Below are 25,899 nucleotides of genomic sequence, written 5' to 3'. Positions count from 1 at the left end.
GTATAGTAAAACGAGGGCACAATTTATTAAACGAGAGCACAATTTAGTGAACATGGTTAGAGAACATTGTGTGCACGATCTACTTAAACGTGGCCACAATATGTAAAATGTGCACTCAATATTGTCTTGACACATGTAAACATGAGCACGTTATAGTATATTCGAGATCTCGATCTGCCAAAACGCACCCACGAATAATTAAAACGTGTGCTCGAATAAGTTTTATTAATTCGAGGGCTCAATTAAAGGAAACATGCTCACAAATTATCACGACCTGAAAAAAAATATCACTTAAAGTGAGCTCTCCCGGGCTCCGTAACAAGCTAGCCTGGGTCAAAGCTTTTTTAACTGTTGTCTAAAGCTGCCAACTGTCTAAGTACAGTTGCATATTGAAAAACATGCATTGCTCAAGTCTGCAGTGAGGAAAATGAGCCCGATTTAGTGGAATATCAAGTCTTGTCACATCTTTCAAGTATAATAACCTTCACACAGCACTTTAAGGAGGGACTTAGACACATTTTTATCATCTCAATGTGTTTGTCAAAAGACCGTGGCAGTGAAGGGGGTCTAAGTCTACCTGTCACTGTTAGACATTAGTCTTGCCAAGTGAGGTAGACACCGCTGACTTGTGTGAGGATAAACTGGTACTGCAGCTTGTGTGTGTGTGATGAAGCAATTGCCAGCTTTGCAGCCAGCTGGTGGTAAAAAAAACACCTCGGCTATTTGTTGTGTGCATCCGACACATATGATCACCGACAGATTACTGACCTTCAGCCAGACGTATGGTAGTGGTGACACCTGAAAACAGAACTAAACCGATGGACCATATCAACCACGCTTATTTCAACCCCATGGCTCCTTGATTCTGTGATCCTGGCTTCATTTTATTTATTTATTTTTTAAAGCTCACATGTGTGGGACATCAGCAACTTGACATGTAATCCATAAACAGTCAGGTGGAGCCAAGAGAAGGACATATTTTTGTGGGTTTATGTTGGGTTGGGGTGTGTGTGTGTGTGTGTGTGTGTGGGGGGGGGGGGGTATAACATATAACCCTGTAATATGTAATAGGGCCACCCTGTCTTGCACATGATAAAAACTGTAGAAAATGATGTGAACATGAAACAACACCACTATCAGCTGATTGTCTGTCTTGTCACGGTGTCCAGCACTGATTATTTAAAATCTCTTGATTGGATTTTGACTTGGTGCTTTTCATATGGGTTTGTTATCTGCCTAAATCCAGCTCACAGCCAGAGAACACATTTCTGATCTAAATGTGAAAATGTAAGAGGACATATTTATCTAAAGAGCTTTCAATGATATTTATTTTTGAAAAATAAAAAAAGATTTGGATTGGGTCTTCAGTGAGGTATAAAAATGGAGGATGCAAACGTTTAAAACTAAATGCTAGATATTGCTAATTTCACAAACGTAAGTGTGTAGTATTCTGTCTCTAAAGGTTTGGCACATTTACAGCCCACTTAAACTAGAACTGGAATACATGGAGAACCAGGCCAGATTTAGCAGAAAGGGCTGGAGTCTCATCCTGACAGCTGAGCATCATCCAGTCTGATAAGAATCTAGGAGTAAAGTATCTATAAAATTCATGCATTGTACTTGTCTGCTTCAAAGTCATATTGCAAAGCCTGATAAAGAAGATGTGAAAGGCAAAGCAGTTGCTCTGAAACTTTAATTTAGTCCTGGAAAATAAAGTCAGGGAAAAAGCGTCTTCTTGTTGTTGTTTACATGCTGCTGCGGATGTTGCCGCTGATGCTTTAAGATTTAGGGTGATTAATCATTCATTTGGAGCATCTGTGCGCCCATGCCAAAACAGGCAGCAGGTCCGCGGCTGGCATGAGCTGACTAGGCTTTTTCAGGCTCTCATTTGGGCTGTTTGTCAATTGAATACGTGCACATGAAACAACACCACTATCAACTGATTGCCTGACTGAAGAGAAGAGCGGCATCACTGATTTAGGTATTTTCTTCCTTTTCATCTGTCGGTCTGTAAAAGACTGTTTGTGAAATACTTTAGTGTAGTGCTGTCAGTCTGGTTGTTGCCTCTGGATACTAGAGAGCAGAAAGCAGAAACTTAGACGGAATGCTTTGTGGTGTAAGTTAATGGCGAGTTTGTCACGTCTTGGAAGAAGGACACTAATTCCTAAGAAGAAACTTTGCAAACTTAAACCCCTTAAAGCTAGAGTCTGGAAGAGGTTTTTCATTTTTCATTTCATCCATTTTCCTGTTGCTGAAAATTTGACACTTTATTCATCAGATATGTATTTATTATTTATCGTACCTGTAGCTCAAGGGTTACATGCCAAGTTTTGGAACAGCCTCCAACCCACAAGATATCATTTATTTACTCAGAGGGTGGCCAATGTGTTTAATGATTTTGATTGCAAACACTTGTGGTGAACCAAAATAAAATAATGTTGCATGATCGAAACAAAAGTGCAACTACTGTTGATTTTGTTAAACATAACAGTTAGGGCCTGATTTTCAAAAGATTTGTACGTATTAAAACGGGCACAAAGTAATTTGTTTGCACAAAGCTGATCGTCAAACCAGGAGCAAAGCGATTTGTGTTCCTAAAATGAGAAGGACAGTGAGAAATAAAAAAAAAAGTTAAAAAACAAAGCAACTGGATATCTATTCTGAAGCTGAAGACGTTTGGATGAGGTCTGTGGCAATGCGTCTGACCCTTTTGTGGACTTGTAAAATATAAACCGTGTGAATGCTTAGGAATTTCATGCTGTCCACACACTCTGCCACCTCTCCATGTATGCAGAGGGGAGCGTGTTCAGTCTTCTTGGGCCTCCTGTAGTCCACTATGACCTCTTTGGTCTTGCTGGTTCTCAGTCTGTGGAGCTGTTTTCATTAATCAGCTCTGTGAACATGACATGGCAAATAAAACTTTACTTTCTGTCTGACTTAAAAAAAAAAGAGTCTCAAGAAGGGATGCAACATGATATAAGTGAAGCACATACTATACATACTTAAATTCGGGGCTCATATTAAAAGCTTAAACGTATTTAGGCAGAAATAACTAAACACTGAAAGGAGTGAGTTTGTACTTTGCTAAAGAACCTTTAATTTGACAATCAATATTTTGCTGTTTTAAAATCAGAGATCTCATTACAGGCCTTAGGGTCGCACCTGTTATCTCTTAATCAAGAACATGTCATTTCCATAGAGGGAATAAGATTTCCTAACTATGTATTTCACTGACTTTAAGGACCAAGCTGTGGGTTTGTGCGGATACAACGCAATTTAAAATCTTATTTTTCTGATTGCCTAGTCTTATTTTTGGTAAAAAGTTGACGAACATTTGCTTCAAAATGCACAAAGTCAATTTTTCAACTCTCCTGCTGCTGATAACGTAGACGTGCGCTGGACACGGTGGATGGGTTGAGCGTTATGCTTCCAAATATGAAACATGAACCCCTAATGGAAGCCTGGCTGAATTAGTAATAGCAGGAAGAGAGGGCTCAGCTGTGTAGCTGAAAGCTCCGTGTTGCTCCTTTAAATATATATTTAGTCTAACACTTAGCCCAAAGTTCAATCATATATTTTAATGAATTTCCAGGAAAACCTGCCAGCCTCATCTGCTGTAGTAATTTATTTATCATTGTCAAATAGAACTTTAGCATTGTGCCTGAAGTAGGATGTTTGGCACAGGAGGATTTTTCTGACTCATTGCTTGCAAAAAGCTGCTCCCCGTCTGTCACTAACTCTAAATGCTTGAGGTAATGAAATATTGATTAGGAAAAATGTAAGTATGAAATATGATTAGTGTTTACTTGCTGCGCTGCATCTTGGTCGGTTTATCTGTGTCTCTTAAGGACTAAAAATTAAAGCCTGATTATGGCGACAGCAAAATCAGCGAGCCTTTCTTGTGCCATGTGCAGTATTTGGTCCAAAGTGGACTCAGTATATAAGTGGAACTATTTGCGATCAAATATCTGAGGAAAATTATTTTCAATTTAGTAAAGATTTTTTTTTTTTTAAAAGGACTAGCAGGGAAAGAACAACTAAGAGCAGAAAAAGCTAAAGCATATCAGGACAAATGTCAAAAAGCGAAACCCTTTGAAAAAACTTCGATGGCATTGCAGACTTTGATGCAACATGAAATATCATGCTGCAACATGCAGACAGGACAGGAAAACACCAGTGAGCTCCTCCAGAGACGTCTCTGATACAGACATGTGCTGTTGAAAGAAATCTCTTCCAGTAGTCCGGTAAATGCACATTCTCCTATTCAAGAAAGAAATCCTAGGAACAGTGAACCAATGATGTTAAACTTCTGGTCTTGCACTAGAGATGGGCTTTACTCCACATGTGTACATCACATGTGCTAATTCGGCACTTTTCACATGATGTAATGGGGTTTGTCAGATTCTGTTCACGGTACAAAGATACTTTGTGATTTCATGTAAATGTGAATATCAACTATGCTTGTGTGAGTTAAACAACTAACAAAGTACCATCAATGCTTCAGATGACATTGTTAGTAAATGAATTGTGCATTCTGATCTCCTAGTTCAATAACCGTGCCTGGATGTGTCTCTTTTTCCAGATGAAGTCAACAGAGGTGGACCAAGGGCTTTTCACAGACAGCTACTGCAAAGTGTGCAGCGCACAGCTCATCTCCGAGTCCCAGAGGGTGGCCCATTATGAGGTGAAGATGGCCTCGAACATTACATCACCCAAGTCTGTTACACTTCGCTGCTGTTGTGGGGATAATTAATTCTCAGGATCACGCTGTTTTGCTTCTGCCTCCAGAGAGACCAGGCTGATCTATACACCTGAACCCTGCAGCTGTCAGGAAACACACAACACAACCCAAGTTTTGCATTATCTTCTTCTTTTAGAGCGATTTAGTACACTATTAGAATGTAGATTTTCTACGCAATTCTTATAGTGTGAAAAGCTAAATAATCCTTTAAAAAGTTTTCACTTTCACAACAATCTTTCAGCTAGTTTGCTAGCTGAAAAAAATTATAAAATGCGCTCCAGATATTAGTTAACAGACATTCAACATAGTTTTTTTTCCCTGATTTACAGCCTATATTCTTTCATGAGGTCTCTTTGAAACAATCCGACTCTATTTGTGGTGTAGCTACATTTCTATACTGTGTGGTGTGTTTTAGTATGGAGGACTGAATCTGACAGGATTAAAAATTAGATAACATTTTTTAAAATTGAATTAATTAAAGATAAAAAACAGAAATATGTAAATGTTAGTTTAAAAAAAATTAAATGATTTCATATTTATGAATATATCTATTTCAGATAACCCATTTATTTACTTTACCACAGTGTTACAATTTAAATCACCTTCATACTTTTTCTCTATCTATTTCCAACACTTTTTATATGTTTATGTTTTTCATTTGTTCTTCATGTTTTTCTTTTACTTATGGATGCATTTATGTCTCTTTTATTTCCCTCTTGAATTTTACCACTTTGTTTGTTTATTTGGTACATTTAAATATTATGGTTTCTTTATTTGGCTGTTAATATATTTCTGCTGTTTTCTTTAGTTCTGTCAGATTTGGTCCTCCATGGTTTTGTACCAGCTTTTGAAATGGAGTTTTATCAGTTTTAATATTGTGGATTAAATAACATCACATATATCTGGGCCGCTTCTAGTCTTCCCCAGTGATGGACATTTCCTGGGTGTCTATTGGTTAATTTTGTGTAACTTTGTGGTTAAGAAGTAGTTGAGCCAACAGAAATACACAAGACCAGCCTTGGTGGTGCGTAGTGTCCTCCGAATAAAACTGGAATACTCACTTCTTGGCTCATGAGGCTAAGGTAGCAACAGATTTATTGAACCATTTCCTCCTTGTGAGTAACAGTCACCACTGCTATCATGTGTATACATGTACAGGAGCCCAGCGATTATGGTGAATAGTGAGTAGCCAGTCAGTCTACATTAATCTTTTTGGCAAACTTTTCCTTTGTATTATTCATTGAACTGAGATTAATAAACACCACACTATAGATACAAAGTCCTATGACTGACAGCTGAGTTGGTTATTACACCAGTTAGGTGAGGTTGAGCCATAAGTTAAATACTGTTGCTTATAGGGCCCATCTTCAAATGTTACATTGGGTTTAATAATGGGATTAGACGAGAAAAAATTGCAGCAATATTTCTAGAATCCCTCCTTTTTTTCTTGTGTTCTGGTAACTGTTGTGCAATTACATATGGTTCTTGCTTAGCGTTTGAGGGGAAGCTTTGCGCGCCGTGCAGGGACGCAGTCCACAGCTATTCTGGCGTGACTGTGTTCGGTACTGTGGAGGCTGCGGCGTGGCGGATCCAAGCAGCTTCAAGAAAGGTGGCAAACAGCTGATTTCGGTGATGGCTGTCTGCTTATGTTCTGATGTTGATTTCACAGAAAGCAGACTGCACTTAGCTCAGATTCAAGATGTTGTGGGAACTCCATGCGTTCCAGGTGGTTGAGCTCCGTCTCTCCAGTGCAGAGCACGTTCTCTCTGGAGGGGTCCTGCGAAAGAGAGTACCTCTCCAGTGCTGCTGGCAGACAGCGGACAAAAGAGGTCAATGGGAAAGAGGAGTGAGGTTTTATAGCAGCGGACGTCCTGCTGTGAAGGGGAGTCCTTAGGAGGCTCCTCTGTTTCTCATGGCTATCAGGTTAGTCTGACATTCATATTCCTCCTGGCTGAACTCCAACATAACCTTTCATAAACCAAAAACTACTAACTGTTCTTAAATGATCTGGGATCATTTTGTAGTATTCCCATTCAGGTTTGACTTTATATTCTGCCTTTTTTTAGCTTCTCAATTACAAGTTGATGATTACATTAGTTATTACTAATGATAACAGAAAGAACCAAAAATGAAACATGGAAAGTGCTGAAACTGTGTTTTCACATAGAGCATAAAGGTTTCATGAATCTCAAACGGTATTTTATTCTGTAGAATTAGCTTGTTGGGGTTTTATCAGTCAGAGGGAAATGCACATCAAGAGAGACGGTGCCATTAAAATGCATTCAGAGTGTAAATAGTGGCTAATGCTCCATTATTACAAAGCTGTAACAGGTTTGGAAGGGAGGTTCCCCAGAGACCTGCTGCCAGCCAGGTTGGCTTGTGACTGGTGTGGATTTAAAAAAACAAAAAACAAAACTGATATCTGTATTTTTTCTAACCTGGTCTTGCTGATGTGTGCTTTTAAAAATGAGATCAGACTCATAAAAAAAGCCAAGAGAAAAATTATTTAGTTCAATGTCAATAGGAAGCTCCACCTTTGATTATCTAGCTGGGTATAAGACCAGATGAAGTGACAAGCTGTGAGCAGAAATATCCTTGTAATGTAATATCACCAGATCTCCTGGCATGAGTTATAGCCCTCAAACAGCTCATACAATTCTGATAATGTGTTGAATAATTCGGGAAGAATATCCCATAAATTCTCAAGGCAAATATCCCTGAATGGGACATCATCAGTCTTTATTATGGGGTCATTTTGAATATGTGTGAAGCGGATTACAAGTGTGAGTTAGAAAAATGTTCCTGTCTGAGCATATCTCTGTACATGTCAAACAGTGTCTGTAAGAAAACGAATCCCTTTTTAATGATGATGACAAATGCCTTCAAACATATCAGGAGCTGGCTGACTTCTACATTTCAATCTTAGAATCATTTCGAAACTCCTCAGAGAGATTCTGTGTCAAAGAAAAATATTTTCACATGTGCGAAAAACCTTGCGCCTACCTGTGTCTTCATAATGTCTTTTCTACCTAAATAAAGCTGTATAATAAGTGTACATAAATATTTCTTTTGATTTGATTAAAAAAAGATTTAACTAAATAGACTGTGTACACCACATGGTTTAGTAGTAGAGCAAGCGCACTGTGTTTAAGATCTATAGCGCTCCACACACCTGTCCTGGGTATTGTTCCTGACCCTGGGCTATTTACCACGTGTCTTCCCATTATCTCTACCCTTCTTCTTGCCAAGCTACTAACAATAAATAAAGCCCACTAGGAGCCATAAAATATGAATTAAAATTAGATTTTAACTGCACGAACCACACTCCTACATTTGCCTTATCAGGTATGAGCCTCTCTCTGCTGAACAGTCTCTGAGCGCGAGGAAAGCAGCGGCCTGCTTCCTTCCTCTCTGCGTGTTCTTTGTCAGGACGTGAAGCGCTCGTCTTCTGCCATCGCGCAGATGCTGCCTCTCACACCGCTACGGCGAGCTGCGAGAGCCGCGGGTGTGACTGCAGGCCTGCAGCAGCTGGACATCTGCACTAACTGGAGTTGGAGAGTCACGCGAGCCCTGACCTCCCGCTCGGTGCTAGAGAAGGTTGGCAGCAGGAAAACTATTGGAGATTTTCAGTCATATATAACGTTAGGTTGAGTCTTGCCAAAGTAAGCTGTGTACTTTTTGGGCATGTCGAAAAGTTTTCACAAGTTTGTGTTTGAGTTAGCTTTTTTTATTTGATGAAAGTCCTAACAAGTCAGACCTGGTTTCCTACAGGGCATGATTTGATGCTATTTAAAGTAGCCTCAGTGTGTGTGTGTGTGTGTGTGTGTGTGTGTGTGTGTGTGTGTGTGTGTGTGTGTGTGTGTGTGTGTGTGTGCGTGTGTGTGTGAGGAGGGAGGCTTTTGTTCTTCCGAGCCTTGCAGGAGGCAGAAAGACGTGGCTGTACCAATGCAAATCAAATATTAATTTTGTTATTGTGTGATGAATGCTGAGTACAGCGCTGGGCCTGTAGCCTCCTGGAGATGGAATGTTTGGTTGTTCTTTTAGCACAGCTAAGGTCTGATGCATCGTGGCATGTTCGGGTCATGGTGACGGCAGCAAAGCCAGAGAAAGAAAAATAAACTTTAGAAAGAAAGATTGCAACAACACTATCCAGTGTCGCTCAGAAGGATAGCCGTCACGTAATCCAAAAAGATGCAGGTTTGATTCCAGATTCCTCCGCCACAGGTCAATGTTCGATCTTCAAGTTGCAGACTGAGCTGTGTCTCTGTGTATCAGTGCATGAAGGTTTGTGAGCGTGAGTGGGTGAATGTGGCTGTAGGGTAAAGTGCTTGGAGTTGTCGATGGCATGGTGACTAAAAAGCCGCCACACACAGTTTGGTGGCTGCTGTTGTTTTTTCCTCCCCATTGTAATAAAAATTGTGAACAAACGCTGACTGACTCAGTCACAAGGCTGTGACAGGTTCTCTGTCCCTCGATACAACTTATTTTAATTATTATTCAATATGATACATCAGCAAAATGTTAACGTTTCTTAGTCCTTAACATGGTGCAGGGAATTCAATATGGCCCTTTTGCTCGTGTACTGAGAGAAAATGACACTATTTGGCAAAATTTAGGTGCAGAACTGGGTGCAGAACTGCAGAAAATGGGGAACTCTGTGTTCTGCCATGTACCTTCAAACACTGTGAAATATAAAATATAAGTATCGCCAGGTACTGAACTGAAGTCTGCAGTCTGGGAGCATTACTGTGTCTCTTTCAGCTACAGGGACAATTGACAAAGGGATTTAACTGAACCTTTATGAAATTACAATATAGTGAAGGGGCAAATAGACCAGAAGCCATTTCAAACTATAAGTTTTTATGATACTGGAAACTCACCCCCGCTTTTGGTACTGTGATTAGAGATTTAAGAGCTGAAAGTTGTTAAAAAAACAGAAAAAAGATATAATACGATTGACAGACTGATTGATTCATTTTTACATTGTGTTCAGAATTCCTTTACTCAGCTCAAGAAACTCTTTCACTTATTCAGTTGAGGAAAATGCTGCTGTTTCAACTGTTTCTACCAAGGAACCGGAATTAACCATTTATACGATGTGGTTTTAGAACTGATCTCACATGATTTTGGTTATCCCAGTGTAAAACAACAACACCTCCAGGAATGGCTGGGGTGGCAAAGACGACAGAAACAGCATCAGGTGAATTAATTACGTTTTTGTGCTTTAGAAGACGTGCTGAGAAGAGTTTTGGTGAAGTCTGTTTTGAGTTAGTCTGGGCTATCATCTCATCAGACCTAATCAAGAAGGGAAGTGATGGTGATTTCCTGTCTTAATGAAGCATACCTCTCTCTATAAGATCACACGCAGTCTTTGTGGAGCTGAAACCCTGCTCGGAAAAAGGCACGTCTAGTTGTTTCAGTAGTCTTCTTGTGGAATATGATGGGCTGTCTGATCTAGTGTGCAGCCTTTGTCTCCTTTGACAACTGAGGCCAACAAAAATTGACATCGAAGAGCTGCAGAGATGCAGGCGAGACACGGCAGCTATCTCTCCAGAGGACATTTAGGTGATGATTTTCTGGAAAATCAGGAAACATACCAAGAATTCTTTCAATCGAAAGGTTTGGTCGCCTCAGGTTTTGCTTTCTCTGCTCTTCAGAAGAATTTTTTTTTTTTTTAAAAGACAGGCCAGCTGACTGATTATTATGCCGATCTCTGAACCAGTCAAAATTCCTTTCAATTTTAAACTCGAAAGTCAAGTAGTCTTTGGGTGACAGTGGACTGAAAATGTCATTGATGTTGAACCCTCCCTTTCAAACGCATTAGAGCCGGCATTCCCCCTGCAGAGGAGATCAGACCAGCCTCAGCCTCACAGTTCAAAGAATCCTCTGGATTGTGGTAAATTATGCGTCCGCTACGTCCCGTGTGGACCGGACAGGATGAGCACTGCAGTGCTGAGTTTTTTTCTGCCTCACTACGGCCGTCCCGTCCAAAGGAGAGCAGAAATGGTAGGCGGACAGAGAATGCTTTTTGAAGTTGTGCTGTACAAGCAGTGCTAGCATCCTGACAAAGACTAATTGGAGGACCACCCTCTTCTCAACAGAACCCAAAGATGCACGACCGAAGAGATAAATGATTGCTAAATTTTCTTCAGGTGTGATTTAAAAAGTCTGTTCAAACAGTGAACGCTAAACGCAACAGGTAAAGAAACCCCCAAATAAGACCACGAGCAGAGGAAACTAAACAAGGCTTGTTCGTGTGATTCCAGTGCAGATCATTTATTCGTTAAGAGCCGCAAGGACAGAAAACGTGCTCTGAATTCCTGGTAAGAAGTAGATTTTTTGGTGCCTTTAATTCAGCAAGCCGGTTCTAGAGCTAAACTGCTGATGGTGTCACCAGTCTTTGGGTTTACACCGCCGCAGGTACAGGATCTGCTTCAGAAAGACCTGTGAGCTCCAACCCTGAGCTGTGCTAACGCCAGATGAAGTCACATCGGAAGATGAAGAACATGCTAAGACCAACAAACAATGAAAATGTTGGCAGTGCCATGCTGTAAATTATTAATCAGTTGTTTTAGATTCATTTGGGACCTAAAAACTGTAAAAGCACACTGATCCTCAGCATTAACAAATATCTCTAATATTGTATGTAATTCTGAAATACATTTTCTGACTCAGTTCTTAAAACTGTGGCCTTTTGGAGAATTGCTTTGTGTTTCTGAGTCTTCAGTAATCTACTCCAAAAATGGCACTCTGTTATACTTTATTTCACTATTTAATAGATACGCGAGTCTCCATTCAATAGGGAACATAATGACTCTGGTGGACCAGCTGCTGTAGGGGACACCGGCGTTTAGCGTTTGGCTGACTCGAGCTGTTTGGGACTGCTGTGCCCTTTGTCCACTTTGTGTCTTCACTAATTACTTTCCATTATCTTGGAAGCATTTGAAAAGAACTTTCCCTTTAAACATGTGTTTTGATCTTTTGTCTGTGCTGCTCACTGCAGAGCTCTTGTCTCGGTTGGGCTGCGGATGAAAGAGAGCGCTGTAGACGCGTGGTGCAGTGGAATCGAACACTGTATATTCAAATGTAATGACTTTCACATTTACCTCATCAGGGTAAAGGTTTAAATGTTTGTATTGAAATTAAATCACACAAAAATTGCTTAATTGACCAGCTGCATTGTTCAAATGTGACACTGGCATTAAAGTAAAAAGGGAAAAAAGGATGCTTTGCTGCAGTACAGGTTGTGCGGTGGTAGATTAAATGCTTTTTAAAGAGGGCTGAACCATGAATATAATATTTAATAACTGACAGAACATTATATTGTATATAAATATATATTGTATTGAACTTTCAATATTACAATTCCACAATAGTTCTCTGCAGCAGAAAGTTTGTCTCTGATCTTGTTTGGTGAAGTAAGAATCGCCCCAACAGATGAAGGAAGTGCTTTAAGCTTCACAAGTTCTATCTATGTTTAAGACTCTTATTTTGAAGGAGAAAAGGAAGCAGTTCTTGAGGTGTCCTGCTGTGCTGACAGAGTTGACTTTAAACCCATGACTGAATGTTGTGTCAAAGTTGCACGCATAACCATGAAGGTCCACGAAGTTAAAATTCCAAGAGGATAAGACAACTCTCACCAACCTAACCTCAAAATCCAAGATGGCTGCTGTCAGTGTTCCCCTTAATTTTTCATATGTCTGAGCATTCATGGACCTCTGTGGGCAACATCACACGTGCACACTGAGGCTACACCACTATTACGCCTGTCCAAAACCTGAGGTTATAACAAGTTCCATGGCTTACAAAAAGAATCAAAATACAGCAATAATTTCTTATAGATTACTTAGTTTAGATACAACTGATTTAAAACGATTACGAAACAGACAGAAATCTTGGATTTTTTTTAATGAGCTGTATAGTGTGTTTTATGGCAGAGTGGGGATTGGGGCTTCTAAGGAATAATTGAGAGACATGTACATCTTTCGGAGTTAAAATTGCATTGCAATTAAATTATTTACATTTTGTGCAATGAGATTTAGCACAAGCATGTGGTACTGAGTGTCTCTTCTGTCAGTCTGCTCCAGGGCAGCTGTGGCTACAGTGTAGCTCACCACTGTCAGGGGGTGAATGTGTGCATGAATGGGTGAATGACTGACCAGTGTAAAGCTCTTAAGGGTCATCAGACTTAATTAAGCGCTGTACAGGTACAAGTCATTTGTATATATTGATGTAGTCTTCAGGCATGCACTCATAAAATAAACACATAAACAGAGCTGCTTTTCAAAAACGACGGTAGAACAAGAAGACTGGTCAGAGACCAGCAGAAGCCGTGTACTGCAAAGGACTCCGACTGCAGCTGATGACACCAGCGGAGCCACAGCGCTCAAAAACCAACCAAATTAGTTGAAAAACAGCAATTATGATCTCACCAGAATTGCAAAATGGTACAAAATAACTTGGTTTATTATTAGTTAGTTTACACTTCAGTGCTGATGTCCTTTTCTACGCTGCAGAAAGAAAGCATTCTCCTGAACTCTTGTTTTTAACTCTTGTTCATTGCCTGTTTGTTCGTCAGTTCTTGCCTTAATTATGTGTAATGTGAACCGGAAAGGCGAAAGAGAAATTTCACCTTGGTAACACACCGTGACAATGAAATACTTTTGAGTTTGACTTTTGACTTTGATAGATTTTCTGTGCGCAGTAAAGCCAGATGCAATGCGCGATTGCACATTTGCGCAGCTTCGAGGGAACAGTGGCTGCAATGTGTTTAAATATACTAATAGCAGCAGCAGTAAACCGCCTAGTTGCACTTCTGACAATTTGTATCTCATTAAATCTTGCACATACATACAATCCTGTAGTACAAGTTTAGGAGGATGTTTGTTTGGTGTTTGAATGCATAAAACGCAGAGCCATACCTTGCTCTTAGCCAGGTAACTGTAGTTAGCCGGGTATAACAATTGTCTGGTTCATTTACCTACTGGAATAAAAATAAAAATAAATGCACTTCTAGTTTTCTTGGGCTTTTTGTTGTTGTTTTTTTTAGCTAATGACCTTAATTTGTACTTTGTAAATGGCTGACAACAAGATTTCCTCTCATTAAAGTCAATTAAAGACAGACCAAGTATCACTGGTGGTACTTGGAATCATCTTCCGGAAACTGTCTGGAAAAAGAAACACTAAACTTCATTAAAATATTTTTAGTCCTGTGCACTACATCTTTCCTCTCTGTCCCAGATTTCCTATGCAAGCATTGCTAAACTGTATACCTGAATCTTATTGCTTTACAGTCTGCTCCCGATTTAGCCGACGTATTCCAGAATATTCTGAAGGAGACCAAAGAGGATCATATCTGAGTTTGCTTCGGCTCATGTTATCGTGATGCCCATGTGGGTGTCTCATCATTTACCTGTCTCCCTGGCTCCAGCACTTGCGTGCCGTTTTTGAATACTATGAGGCCTCAGTGTGTCGTATAAAAAGAGCTAGCACTACAATGTGAGCCTACAGAGAATACAAGGAATCTTTCATCTTATGGAAAACAGGCAAATGCTACCCTAGGAGACCTAGTGATGCCGAAGCTGTGAGGTTTGATGCGCTGGGGTATTGGAGAGTCATTTTAAAAAGTTTAAATTTGATTGCTTCAGCTTAATGTAGAGCTGCGATGCCAAAGACAGTTCACTGGAGAGTAAGTTTAAGAAAGGGCAAATTAAAATGGCAAAGATAGTATTTACTTTACAGTTTGGCATTTAGGAAGTTAGAAGGTCAGCTCGATGGCTGAAAAGCTTTAGGATGACTTTATAACCTGAGCAGTTATATGGTTACATGCTGCGAATTCAGAAAAAAAAAAATCTTATTGTGTTTGAGTGATGTTAAAAATGTGTTGTCTTTTATCATGTATTTTCATGGCATGCCTTAGATTTATCTCTGCTTTCTTTCTCCGGGTTCTTCCTTCCACGTCTCTCTGTTTCCAATCAGTTTCATCCTCTTTTTGACCTGTGCGCAGCACTATATAAACAATCAGTTTCATCCATTTCACTATATAAACTCTCCAGTCCCTGCCTCTCTGCCAGGTTATCTGCTGGCCTGTGTTGGTAGAAGTCCAGCGTTCTTTCGCTGCTCTCATCTTTCTCCTTTTCATCGACCTAGTTTATGTCCACGGATCTTTCTGTCCTTGCCTTGCTTATGATGGATTTCTACTCCCTGACAGATTTTTGGATGTTGACCCACTCTCTAACTTGCGATAACCGATCGTTGACAGTATTAGTAGAGCATTAACCTTTTCAATTCAAATTCACTTAAAACATACTTTATTAATCCCAAAGGGAAATTAAATGCTGGTGTAACTCATAGGGATTTCTTCAACGAGTTGTACATGGTGATGGCTGCAGGCAGGAAGTATCTAGTGTGACGGTCTGTCTTGTAGCGATCTGGAGAAGCCTCTGACTGAAGACACTCTGTTGTACAACAGAACTTGATACCAATACTATTCAAAATACTGTATATTATTTTTGATGCTGCGCAGTTCTTGTAAGACATAGGTTTTTATTGGATTGTCCTAATTGGTCCAAAACTGATAAGTAGTAAGTAAGAAGCCAAAAACCAACAAGGTTTTGTTTCTCCTTCTTGTTCCAAGTAATGGGAAAACGGATGTTCCTAATAGTGAAGACAAGCGTCTGGTCCATATTCAGCACCAGCCATATTCATGATCTATTAATTATCTCCCGTAATTTATCCTCATATTTTGTTTGATGAAATAAAGCAAATCAAGGTGGCAAGTATGTTGCGCTGAACTCTGAAGAGTTTCTGGTTAACTTTTATTATGCTGAGAAAAGTTTAGTTAAAAATACAAATACAAAACAGTTTTAAAGGAGACATACCATGCCTTTTAATGCCTTCCTTTTCACATTGAGATTATTTAGTTATTTCTATATAAAGAGAGCAAATCCTTTTGGTGCAGCCTTTTGAAATTTAAAGGAGGCCATTCACACCCCGCCCCCCTTCCAGGTTGTAGAGCGTTCCACTCCATCCTGTCCAGGCATTTTTGTAGTATGCTGATGGACGGTGTAGTGAATTGTGTTGGTTAATATATATCCAACAACTGAACACTTTCCAGTGAAATAATTGAATGGTTCATCTGTGAAATTGGTAAGATGGAAGTCTATGACCTTGTTCAGCAGTTCCACAGCAAAAAATGTGATGTTCAAAAAAACATAATAGAGGAAACTGAACGGCTTGAACAATATGACCCAAACAGAATATAAAGATATCTATGCAGTACCTGGAGATTCTAAATTCACATTTTCTGCACACCTACAGACTCTAAGTGCAGAACAAAATGTATTTAAGACCTAAAAAAGTGGATTTTACGTAACGTGTCCCCTTTAAGACACAAAAGTCTTTCTTCTTGAATCAACACCATTAACTATGAACTATGTGGCACGTATAATGTTTCTTTTAATAGTAGCCATAATGGGCAATCTTTACCACTTAACAGAGCAGATGAGTAATTGCAGGGCTAAAGCCTAAAGTGCTTATTAATGTCCTTCTGATTTTCCTGTTCATCTGCTCCCTATTAAAATACCTTCAACAATACTTATGGGGGCCACAAAGGTTGTTCTCTGGCAAACTTACCATGTTACAAGAGTTGTAAACTTCCAACAAGTGTTCCCAGTTTTTCTCAGCCATCAGGTAATCTTCGGCAGGAGCAGGGAGGGAACAAGACTCTGTGTCTGCAGTGCAGTTGTGTGAAATGTTGCGCCAACTCAGGATGATAAAGGTTTAACGGATTAACCAAAATGGTTAATTTAACTTTTTTATTTTATTTTTTAAAAATATTTTTTTCTGCAGAGATATTATTATATTGAAATGTGGACAGCTTTGACACCCTTAGTAGTGATGCATCCAAAAAGTGTCCAAAAAGCAGTTTCAACTCATTGTTTTTAAATCTGTATTTGTTTCGAAGTTGCTCCAAAACAGGGTTTTTTTGCATCTGTTCCTTATCAATTCTATTACATACCGTTGTTGTTATAATTGGTCCTTCATCAATCCTACACATTGGTAACGACAAACTACCAGCTGCACTCAATCTCACTCACTATACTGAAAGTGATTGGCTTCCACATTTTCAATTTAGTACATTCTAAAACCTGTAGCACTACTTTTTAGGAACTATTACAGATAATTAAAGTGGAATGTTGTACAAGCATTCCACTTTTAAAAAAACGTAACAATAAAACATGGATCTGCAACCCTAGTCCTTAACCCCGGGGTTCCACTGAACGTGAAAGTGGCGTACTGCGGGTGCGCTCCAACTTCACTGCTGATCGCAGTAACTCTAGTCAGTCAGAGCGCTTCCACTCGCTGCTCACCGGTGCATTTCTAAAACTTCTCATACGCACCGCCACTCGGTGCTTCCCTAAAATACGCGGCTGTTCCATTGTTACCATCCGCCTCGCCGACTCCACGTCAGTCTGGAGTAGAACGGGTCGTTCAGGCAGGAAGTCGGTTGATGAAAAGCAAAGTGGATCTGGTCGAATTTACAAGTAAAAGACGATATGTGCAGAGTTTGCATTTTACTCTGAAACATTAATATCTATGTAATACCAAATTCTTTTCAAACAGGGAATCAACTGCCATAACAAAAAACAACATTGAATTAAAGAGAATATCTGAAAAACGAAATATTTGAACTTAATCATGATAGATTCCAAGAAAACAGAGAAGGTAATCAGATAAAGAGCAGGCACGAGAGACGCCAATAGTACTGGTTTTCGTTTATAAAGCCTGCAAGTACACTAATATCATATGATGACGCAGTCCTCGCGTGATCCGATACCAGCCGTGCAGAAGTGCTCTGCTCTGAAACACTCCCCGTGGAATAGGGGACCGTTCAGCGGAACCCTGGGGTAAGAGCCACTTTCCTGTCACGTCTGGGTCAAACACAAGAATTGCCTCCTCAGCATGCCATCAAGTTCTGCAGAAGACTTTTATTGAGCCATTTCTTTTTTCATTTAGGTGATGGACAAGAGGACAAGAGATGCATCAAAAAGTTTCAGGACAGTAGCTCTTGCGGACTGGAGCTTGAGTGTCCTGGCTTAAAAAAAAAAAAATCTATTAACGTCTAAAATGAATGACATTTCTGCTCATCATTAAGCTCTTGACCACAACTGTCTCCTGAGATGACCTTATAAAGCCATCAAGTCAACATTTTATAAACCCTGAGTTGCTGCAGCTCCCTCCACCACAGCATTTGGGCTTGTAGTCGAGTGTGGGAGCTATTGACCAGCGAATCAGCATTTTCCATGTCTGAGTCCGACCTTTCCATACATTGATTTCTGAGAGACAGGATTAGTCAAGCACAGCGCCTCAGCACTAGTAAAGGCTCTGAGGTTCAGACTGAGTCAAATGCCAAAGAGCATTAACTTTTGTTGACTTTGAAAATATATCTTTTTAATTGTTTTGTACTGATGGCAAGCTATGGTACTTGGACCGTGGGCTGTCAGTTCTAGCTTGGTTCAGCTCTGTAGTCTATGTAACTAATGTGTTCGTCAAAATATGGAAATATAGATAATTTCCATCATTTCTTCCTAATTGTTTCCCATACATCATTAACTCGGTGGCAAACCTTGCCAATTACTTCAGAGGGGTGGTCGGAGAGTTTATAGACGTTCTTGTATGTGTTTGGAGGAGTGATGCTTAAACGGCTCACATCCATCATCGCTTGTCATTTTCACTTGCTTTGGAGGTAATGGGATGGAAATATTAGCTTTCTGAAGTGCTGATGGAAAAGAAATTTCTACAGGAGCTAAATGAGGCCAAGTCATAATGGTGACTACCGATAATTGAAGAGGAGTTCTGTACAGCTGAGCTTTAGGAGTGATCTGTGGAGGACACACTCAGCAGTAAAGCTATTTTGTTTCGCTTTTATGTGGTATCCTTAGGAATTAGACTGTGCGCTAAGTGACAGCACAAGTAGAAGGTGATAAAGCTGATCCGGAACCTTTTGCTAGAATGAAAAGTGGCCCGATGCTTCCTGTATAAGCAAAAACAGCACCGCTGAGGTGCTTAGTCCTCTTTATTTAGTTCACCCTAATGCCGCGGCACTTACACAGTTTAATTATGAGCCTTCCCCATGAGGAAACAGTGGTGTGAAGGAGGCGTTATTAATAGAAATAGTCCTGAGAGATCAGTAGTTAGGTGGCCTTTTGAAAAATAGCGAGTGAGAAAGATAGGTGAAACAGTGCTCTCAGCTCTTGAAACATGATTAAACAGGAGGCAAACAGCCCAAAATCTTTGTGACAGGCAGGCGATTAGCCTGTGAAGCGCATCGAATTAAATGACCGGGATATGCAGATTTCACTAACATGTAGATTTCAGTTATGGGATGACTCAGCTCATAATCCCAGGCAGGATTTTAATTTCAGCATAGCAGCCCTCGGCCCCTCCATATGTGCTTCCACCCGTGTGAGACACACTTTTCAAACTACATGCTAGTTCCTCAGCATTGTGTGCATATTGCCTTTGGTAGCATGGAAAAAAAACAAGGGTGCTGCAACACGAGGACACCGGACAAAAGCAGAGGATGATGAACACAGTGAACATACAGACAAATTGATACCACTCCCATTCTTGTCTTCATTAAGTCTTATGGCAATACATTGAACCTTAAATTCTATAAAGGGTCAGTTCAATTCCTGTTTTTAGCTGTAGTAAAGGCCAGTTAAAGTAAAAGGAATAATAATGAATAAAAAAATAATAAAAGTAACAAACAAGGGAACAGACCATGCCTATCTTAGTTGAATAAACAAAAAGTATAATGTTGCCTTTTACTAATTTATTAATAGATGAGGCTACAATGAGGTTACTTTTATGTTTCAAACTGAAAAATGCACCTAGCAAGAGATCTATACTCAATTAACAAAGAAGTGCATAAAGGCATTACTTTCACATTTCAGCTAATGTACCTCAATGCTTCAAAAACTCAGTTTTATAAAAGAAAATGTTGAATATAAAACAAGCATATTAGTATGTGTCCATTTGTAAGAAAATATTCACAAACTAATTAGGGTTTACTATCAAAACCAATACATTCATCAAACATTAAACACATTCTTGGATAATGACTTCAGGAAACATGTTTTACAAGCAGCATACTTGTTGTTAACACCGTGACATTCAACTCTCGTGAAGTTTGTTAATATTTGTGACTTTCCAGTCACCTCTGTGAGATAAATAGATAAGTCCTTACTTCTGACTTTGTGTCGCAAATCCAACTTTTCCAGGACTGAGTTCGCCACTTGCGGTTGCTCCCTCCATTGCTGTTTTTTGAACTGAGGCGGAAAACATAGAAAGGAAGCACTATTGGCTTTTGGGTCGTGTAGTTCTTTCGACTCATATTAAGGTTTGGGTTTTTTGGAAAAAACTACAAAATGGTGGCGTCAATCCTAGATTTTTATTTTATTTTATTGCCGTTGATCTAGTTTATTTTACCTCCAATTGGTTAGCTTCCACTCCCTTCTGCTCCCGTTGATATTTAATCCTGTACCGTCCCAATCACATGATCGTTACTAATGCTGACTCCCATTCCACGGGATTCACAAAAAAATGTCAGCCTCTACTAGCCTACTAACCTAAACTGGGAACCCATTTAGAGCAGGAATGCCAAAGGGCATACACCTTAATGCAACCTTAAATGGGTGTAACCACTAAAATCTTGGCAAAAAAATCTCTAAATAACCACAATTACATTTCTTTCCTGTGTTTTAGTGCAAATGAGTGCAAACAAAATCTTTAAATGTTCACACAGTCTGCCAATCCAGTTCCCCTGGATTGGCAGACTGGGGTGGTGGTCCCCCTATTTAAAAAGGGGGACCTGAGGGTGTGTTCCAACTACAGAGGAATCACACTCTTAAGCCTCCCTGGTAAGGTCTATTCAGGGGTTCTGGAAAGGAGGGTCCGTCGGATAGTTGAATCTCGGATTCAGGAAGAGCAGTGTGGTTTTCGTCCTGGCCGTGGAACACTGGACCAGCTCTACACCCTCAGCAGAATTCTTGAGGGGGCATGGGAGTTTGCCCAACCAGTCTACATGTGCTTTGTGGATCTGGAGAAGGCATTCGACCGTGTCCCCCGGGGGATCCTGTGGGGGGTACTCCGGGAGTATGGAGTACCGGACCCTTTAATAAGGGCTGTCAGGTCTCTGTACGACCGGTGTCAGAGTCTGGTCCGCATTGCCGGCAGTAAGTCGGACTCGTTTCCGGTGAGAGTTGGACTCCGCCAAGGCTGCCCTTTGTCACCGATTCTGTTCATAACTTTTATGGACAGAATTTCTAGGCGCAGCCAAGGTGTTGAGGGGATCCGCTTTGGTGGCCTTAGGATTGCGTCTCTGCTATTCGCGGATGACGTGGTCCTATTGGCTTCATCAGGGCGTGATCTACAGCTCTCACTGGAGCGGTTCGCAGCCGAGTGCGAAGCGGCCGGGATGAAAATCAGTGCCTCCAAATCCGAGACCATGGTCTTGAACCGGAAAAGGGTAGAGTGCCTTCTCCGGGTTGGGGAGGATGTCCTGCCCCTAGTGGAGGAGTTCAAGTATCTTGGGGTCTTGTTCACGAATGAGGGGAAGATGGAGCGGGAGATCGACAGGCGGATTGGTGCAGCGTCTGCTGTGAAGCGGGCGCTGTACCGATCCGTTGTGGTGAAGAGAGAGCTGAGCCAAAAGGCGAAGCTCTCGATTTACCGGTCGATCTACGTTCCTACCCTCATCTATGGTCACGAGCTTTGGGTCGTGACCGAAAGAACGAGATCCCGGATACAAGCGGCTGAAATGAGTTTTCTCCGTAGTGTGTCTGGGCTCTCCCTTAGAGATAGGGTGAGGAGCTCAGTCATCCGGGGAGGACTCAGAGTAGAGCCGCTGCTCCTCCACGTCGAGAGGAGCCAGTTGAGGTGGCTCGGGCATCTGGTCAGGATGCCTCCTGGACGCCTCCCTGGAGAGGTGTTCCGGGCACGTCCCACCGGGAGGAGACCCAGGGGAAGACCCAGGACACGCTGGAGGGACTATGTCTCCCGGCTGGCCTGGGAACGCCTTGGGATTCCTCCTGAGGAGCTGGCCCAAGTGGCTGGGGAGAGGGACGTCTGGGCCTCCCTACTGAAGCTGCTACCCCCGCGACCCGACCCCGGATAAGCGGAAGACAACGGACGGACGGACGGACTCGTTGAACTAGTTCTGTGGGAAACATTTTGAATTATTTTGCAGTTTTTGCATCCTTCAGTGCAATTTCAACAATAATGTCCATCAGTTTATCATTTACACACAAAACATTTAGTCCTAGGTATCTGGAACTGAACAATGAAATATTTTACATTATTATTCAAACAACTTGCCAAGATCTAGGCATTAAGTATTTTCCCCACTTAAGACTTATTCACAGACGTAGGTAGTCCCAAACTCTGGGTGCTTGAGGAAAACCCTTGACTCCTCTCGCGCCACTCAGTGTCTGCAGCATTTCTGAAGCTAGCTTTATACTTGACGCATTGAACAGGGAGTGTTGGTGTCACCAAGTTCACCTGCACTGACATCAAATGGCCCAGAAGTTTCAAGCGGCATTACTTTGTTAAATGCTAAGTTGTTACTATTTAGTCTGTGACTGAAAACAGCATACACATATTATTGTCACACTTTCAGGGGTGAGTTTATTGGCAAAGTTTGTGGACACAAAAGGATTTTGATTTCTGTTTCCATCACTTGCAGCGAAAATCAAGTCCAAAACAACATCCCACAGTATGCAAAGCCATTAGCTTTTATTTAGCGAGGCAAAGTGTTTTTTTAAAAATGTTATTAAAAATTTTGCCAATGGACTTTACTGGCTGGCTGTGTTCCCCGTCTTCATGTCTTTCTGTGTGCAACAGGTGAACATACCATCTTCTTCTATGTCTCTAACTCCTTGTTTATTTCTGTTTAGCTGTTATAAACACACCAATTTTTCTACATGATTTTTTTTACAATACAGCGCATGACCATAAACTGTTCTGTTTCTTTACTGCTTTCCCACTGGTTATGTTGAGTACTGTCCCCCCAGTGGATTGATGATGCCCATGTTGCACAGGATGTCAAGATGGAACCCAGTCAGGATGGCACTCAAGAAATTCATATGATGGCCATTTGCTAGCCTAGTGAGCAGAAGCAACTGACGAGCTGTTGGTGCTTGTGACAACTGTTTGTCAACAGTCTACATTCTTATCGGCACACTGTGTGATGGCAGAAGAGTCGAAGTGTGTAGCCTAACGTAATACATTAAATGCATTAAATCAATCAAAAGAAAAGATGTGTAGGCCTATCTTAGCCTTATGTAGCGTGCTAGCTAACGCTAGCTAGTGACTGTGCTTCAGATAGTAATGGCATTCGACCATCATGGCTTCTTCAAACCCCTCAACATTGTCAATCCGACCAGTCACGTGTCACATAAACTTTTCCGATTAAAGTCCTTTAACCATTCATTCATGGCGTGCCCCCTTTTTACGGGTTCACATATCGTATTACTCCCTGATAAAATAAAACACAGTAGAATATCCAAAAAGCATATCCTCCATTTCCTCTATTTAATCTCTCTCTGAAGTGAGTTACAAAACCTGCTTTTTTCTCATCGTTGATGGCACACTGTCTGTAGCCAAGCTCACAGCGGGTTCAGTCCAATCCAACTGGACTGAACTGGTGCCCAGCGCTCCAAAATTTCATCCGCTGTAGTCGTGTCCATCAAAATAATGAACTACAGGAACTCCTCAGTGATAGCCAAAGTCTCATCAGCACCATAAATACAGCCAGTTTAGCTAATTCTGTAATGTCTACGCTCTCATCAATTGCAACTGAAAATGCAAGTGGTGACTTGACTTTGTGCTTAATTTGGCAGTTGAAATCTGCAGGAAGATCTCCCACAGTGTTTCTCATCAGGCCTATGTTAACAAAAGCCTGTTGCTTCCTAGGGGCCACGATTTCTGCACCCTACAGTTTGCATGCTTCCATGGACACACCCTCTGTGAATGGTTTTGATACCATTGCTGCTATCAAATTAATTTATCTTCTCTTTTCTCAGTTCACCTGCCAAATTGTTGAATTTTTGCTATGATGAGCTCCATGTTGGTGCAGAATATTACATCAAACACACAGGTTATCCATTATCCATTCACTTCTGTAAATACATAGGCAATGTTCCACTTTGCTTGTAAAACGCTACAGTCCATTTTCAAAAATTGCATTATTTCTTCTTTTTTTTCTTCCCATGTGCTGGATTGGACCCCTTAGTGGGCCAGATTAAGCCCGGGGGACGTGTCTCTGACACTGCTGATTTAGTACCTGAGGAACCCTGGGCATGTATTTTGAGTTAATTAGTTAATTAGGGTGGGACATAAGGCATGCAATTTGCCTATCGTTATGAATCAATGTATGCTACTAAATTAACTCTTAGTGACTAAGCTTCAGGCTGTAATGACACCATTTGACATACTTTTGACACATCTTAGGAAAACTGATAATATTGATATTGATGCAGTTGCGCAATGTACTTTTTGTAGATGTCAGATCATCAAACAAGTTTGATTATCAAACAAATATAACATGAGTAAATTCAGGAATACATTTTTAACTGAATTTTATTTATGAAGTTGGAAAGGCTATACCTTTTTGGACTGTGGAGTTCAGTTTACATAGCCATACCGAGGGCTGAAGAATCCAGAAAAAAATTAATCAGTCTGGCAAAAGGTAGGCTACATAGTATTTCAAAGCACAACTCTCCATGGTTCCAAGAAATTTAAGAATTGATGAGAAAAAAGATAACAGAGACAAAGAAAGACATCTATGGCAGAGTTTCAAAGTCAAAACCACAGCTAGCCAAAATGGACTTGAAGACCCCTCTTTTATTTTACTTAAGAAATCTCATGATAACACCAAAACTTTGGGGAAAATCTTCTATGAGCTGGTGTGATAAAAGCCAAACAACTTTAGTAAGACTAACAGTATAACAGAAAATGAACATCATACCAACAGTCAAACATGGTGCTCGAGTGGAGCTGCTTTGCTGCTTTTGATGAAACCAGAAATTCTGGTATCATACTTGCAAACCCATCTATGAATGGTAAACAAATAAATACATAAAATAAATGAAGTTCTTTAAGCGGCCAACTCAAAGTTCAGACTTAAATCATTGATGCTTCTGCATAGTCTTAAGCTGTCCGTTTATGCTTCAAAACCTACCAATGTGGCCGAATTAAAATTTTTTTCGAAAAGAGTGGGCCAGAATTCATCCACTGTAACATAAAACCCTCATTGCCTCTAACATTGCCTCTAGGTCAGCTTAGGACGTTAGTGTAAATTATTACAAGTTTATAAAAAACATTATTTAATTGTTTGGAAGATTTGAAAAAACGGTTAAACTGTAAAATAAATGTTTAACAGAAAAATCTTTTGTAGATCTTAAAGATTAATAATTTTAAAGCACAGCTGCTCATGAGGTGGGACGCTGCTGCATGTTTTGACTGACCGCCAACACAGCTCTCATTAACAAGGACTGCAGCTCTGCGTTGTTTATGTTGCAGAAAAGGGCCTGTTGACTGATTTGTCGACCTTTCATAATCTAAACCAGTCAAATGATGGACAATGTTTCAGTTTGTGGAACACCGGACAGGAGTGAAAAATGTGGCACAGTCCCGCACAAATCGGGACATCTGGTCATCCTAGGTCAGCTAGTTCTGCCAGGTGCAGCATAATGTCACAATCCTTGGGTGTTTGTGTTCTGGTTTTCTTAGTTTTGGATAATGTGTTTTTTAGTTATTTATCCTGTGTTTCTTATTCGTATTCCTCCCCATGTTTCCTCCCTGTCTGCCATCTCAATCCCGTAGGAATTAGGCTCATCTTTAATCATTATTTCTGTCCCCAGGATTATGTATTCCTCTGTCTCAGCCCTTAGTGTTATTTAGTTAGATCTCAGTTTCTCCCTGAGTTCCATGTTATTCTGTACATCATGGATTTAGTTTGCGATTTCTGTTAGTTCCTTCTACATCTGCTATTAGATTTTCTGCTACTGTTTGCTCTATCAGCTCTTTATGCCTTTCGTTTATCTAATTGATTACTTTCCCCTGGCCTCCTGCGTTCCTCTCTGCTTTTCCCTCTC

At 40.6% G+C, this 25,899-nt stretch overlaps 1 protein-coding gene across 2 annotated transcripts in view; it reads left to right on the top strand.

Annotated features, from left to right (window-relative positions):
• zmat4a (zinc finger, matrin-type 4a) overlaps positions 1-25,899 on the top strand; it is a 191,699-nt gene that overhangs the window by 26,105 nt on the left and 139,695 nt on the right. For both annotated transcript variants that reach the window (XM_012849580.3, XM_036144664.1), the window contains exon 2: positions 4,583-4,684. In XM_012849580.3, coding sequence (XP_012705034.3) covers positions 4,583-4,684 — 102 coding nt within the window. The remainder of the gene's footprint in view (positions 1-4,582; positions 4,685-25,899) is intronic.

The sequence above is a fragment of the Fundulus heteroclitus genome, chromosome 12, assembly GCF_011125445.2.
Source record: "Fundulus heteroclitus isolate FHET01 chromosome 12, MU-UCD_Fhet_4.1, whole genome shotgun sequence".
Classification (NCBI taxonomy): domain Eukaryota; kingdom Metazoa; phylum Chordata; class Actinopteri; order Cyprinodontiformes; family Fundulidae; genus Fundulus; species Fundulus heteroclitus.
The sequence above is the reverse complement of the archived record's forward strand: the minus strand, read 5'-3'. Positions and strand labels throughout refer to the sequence as shown.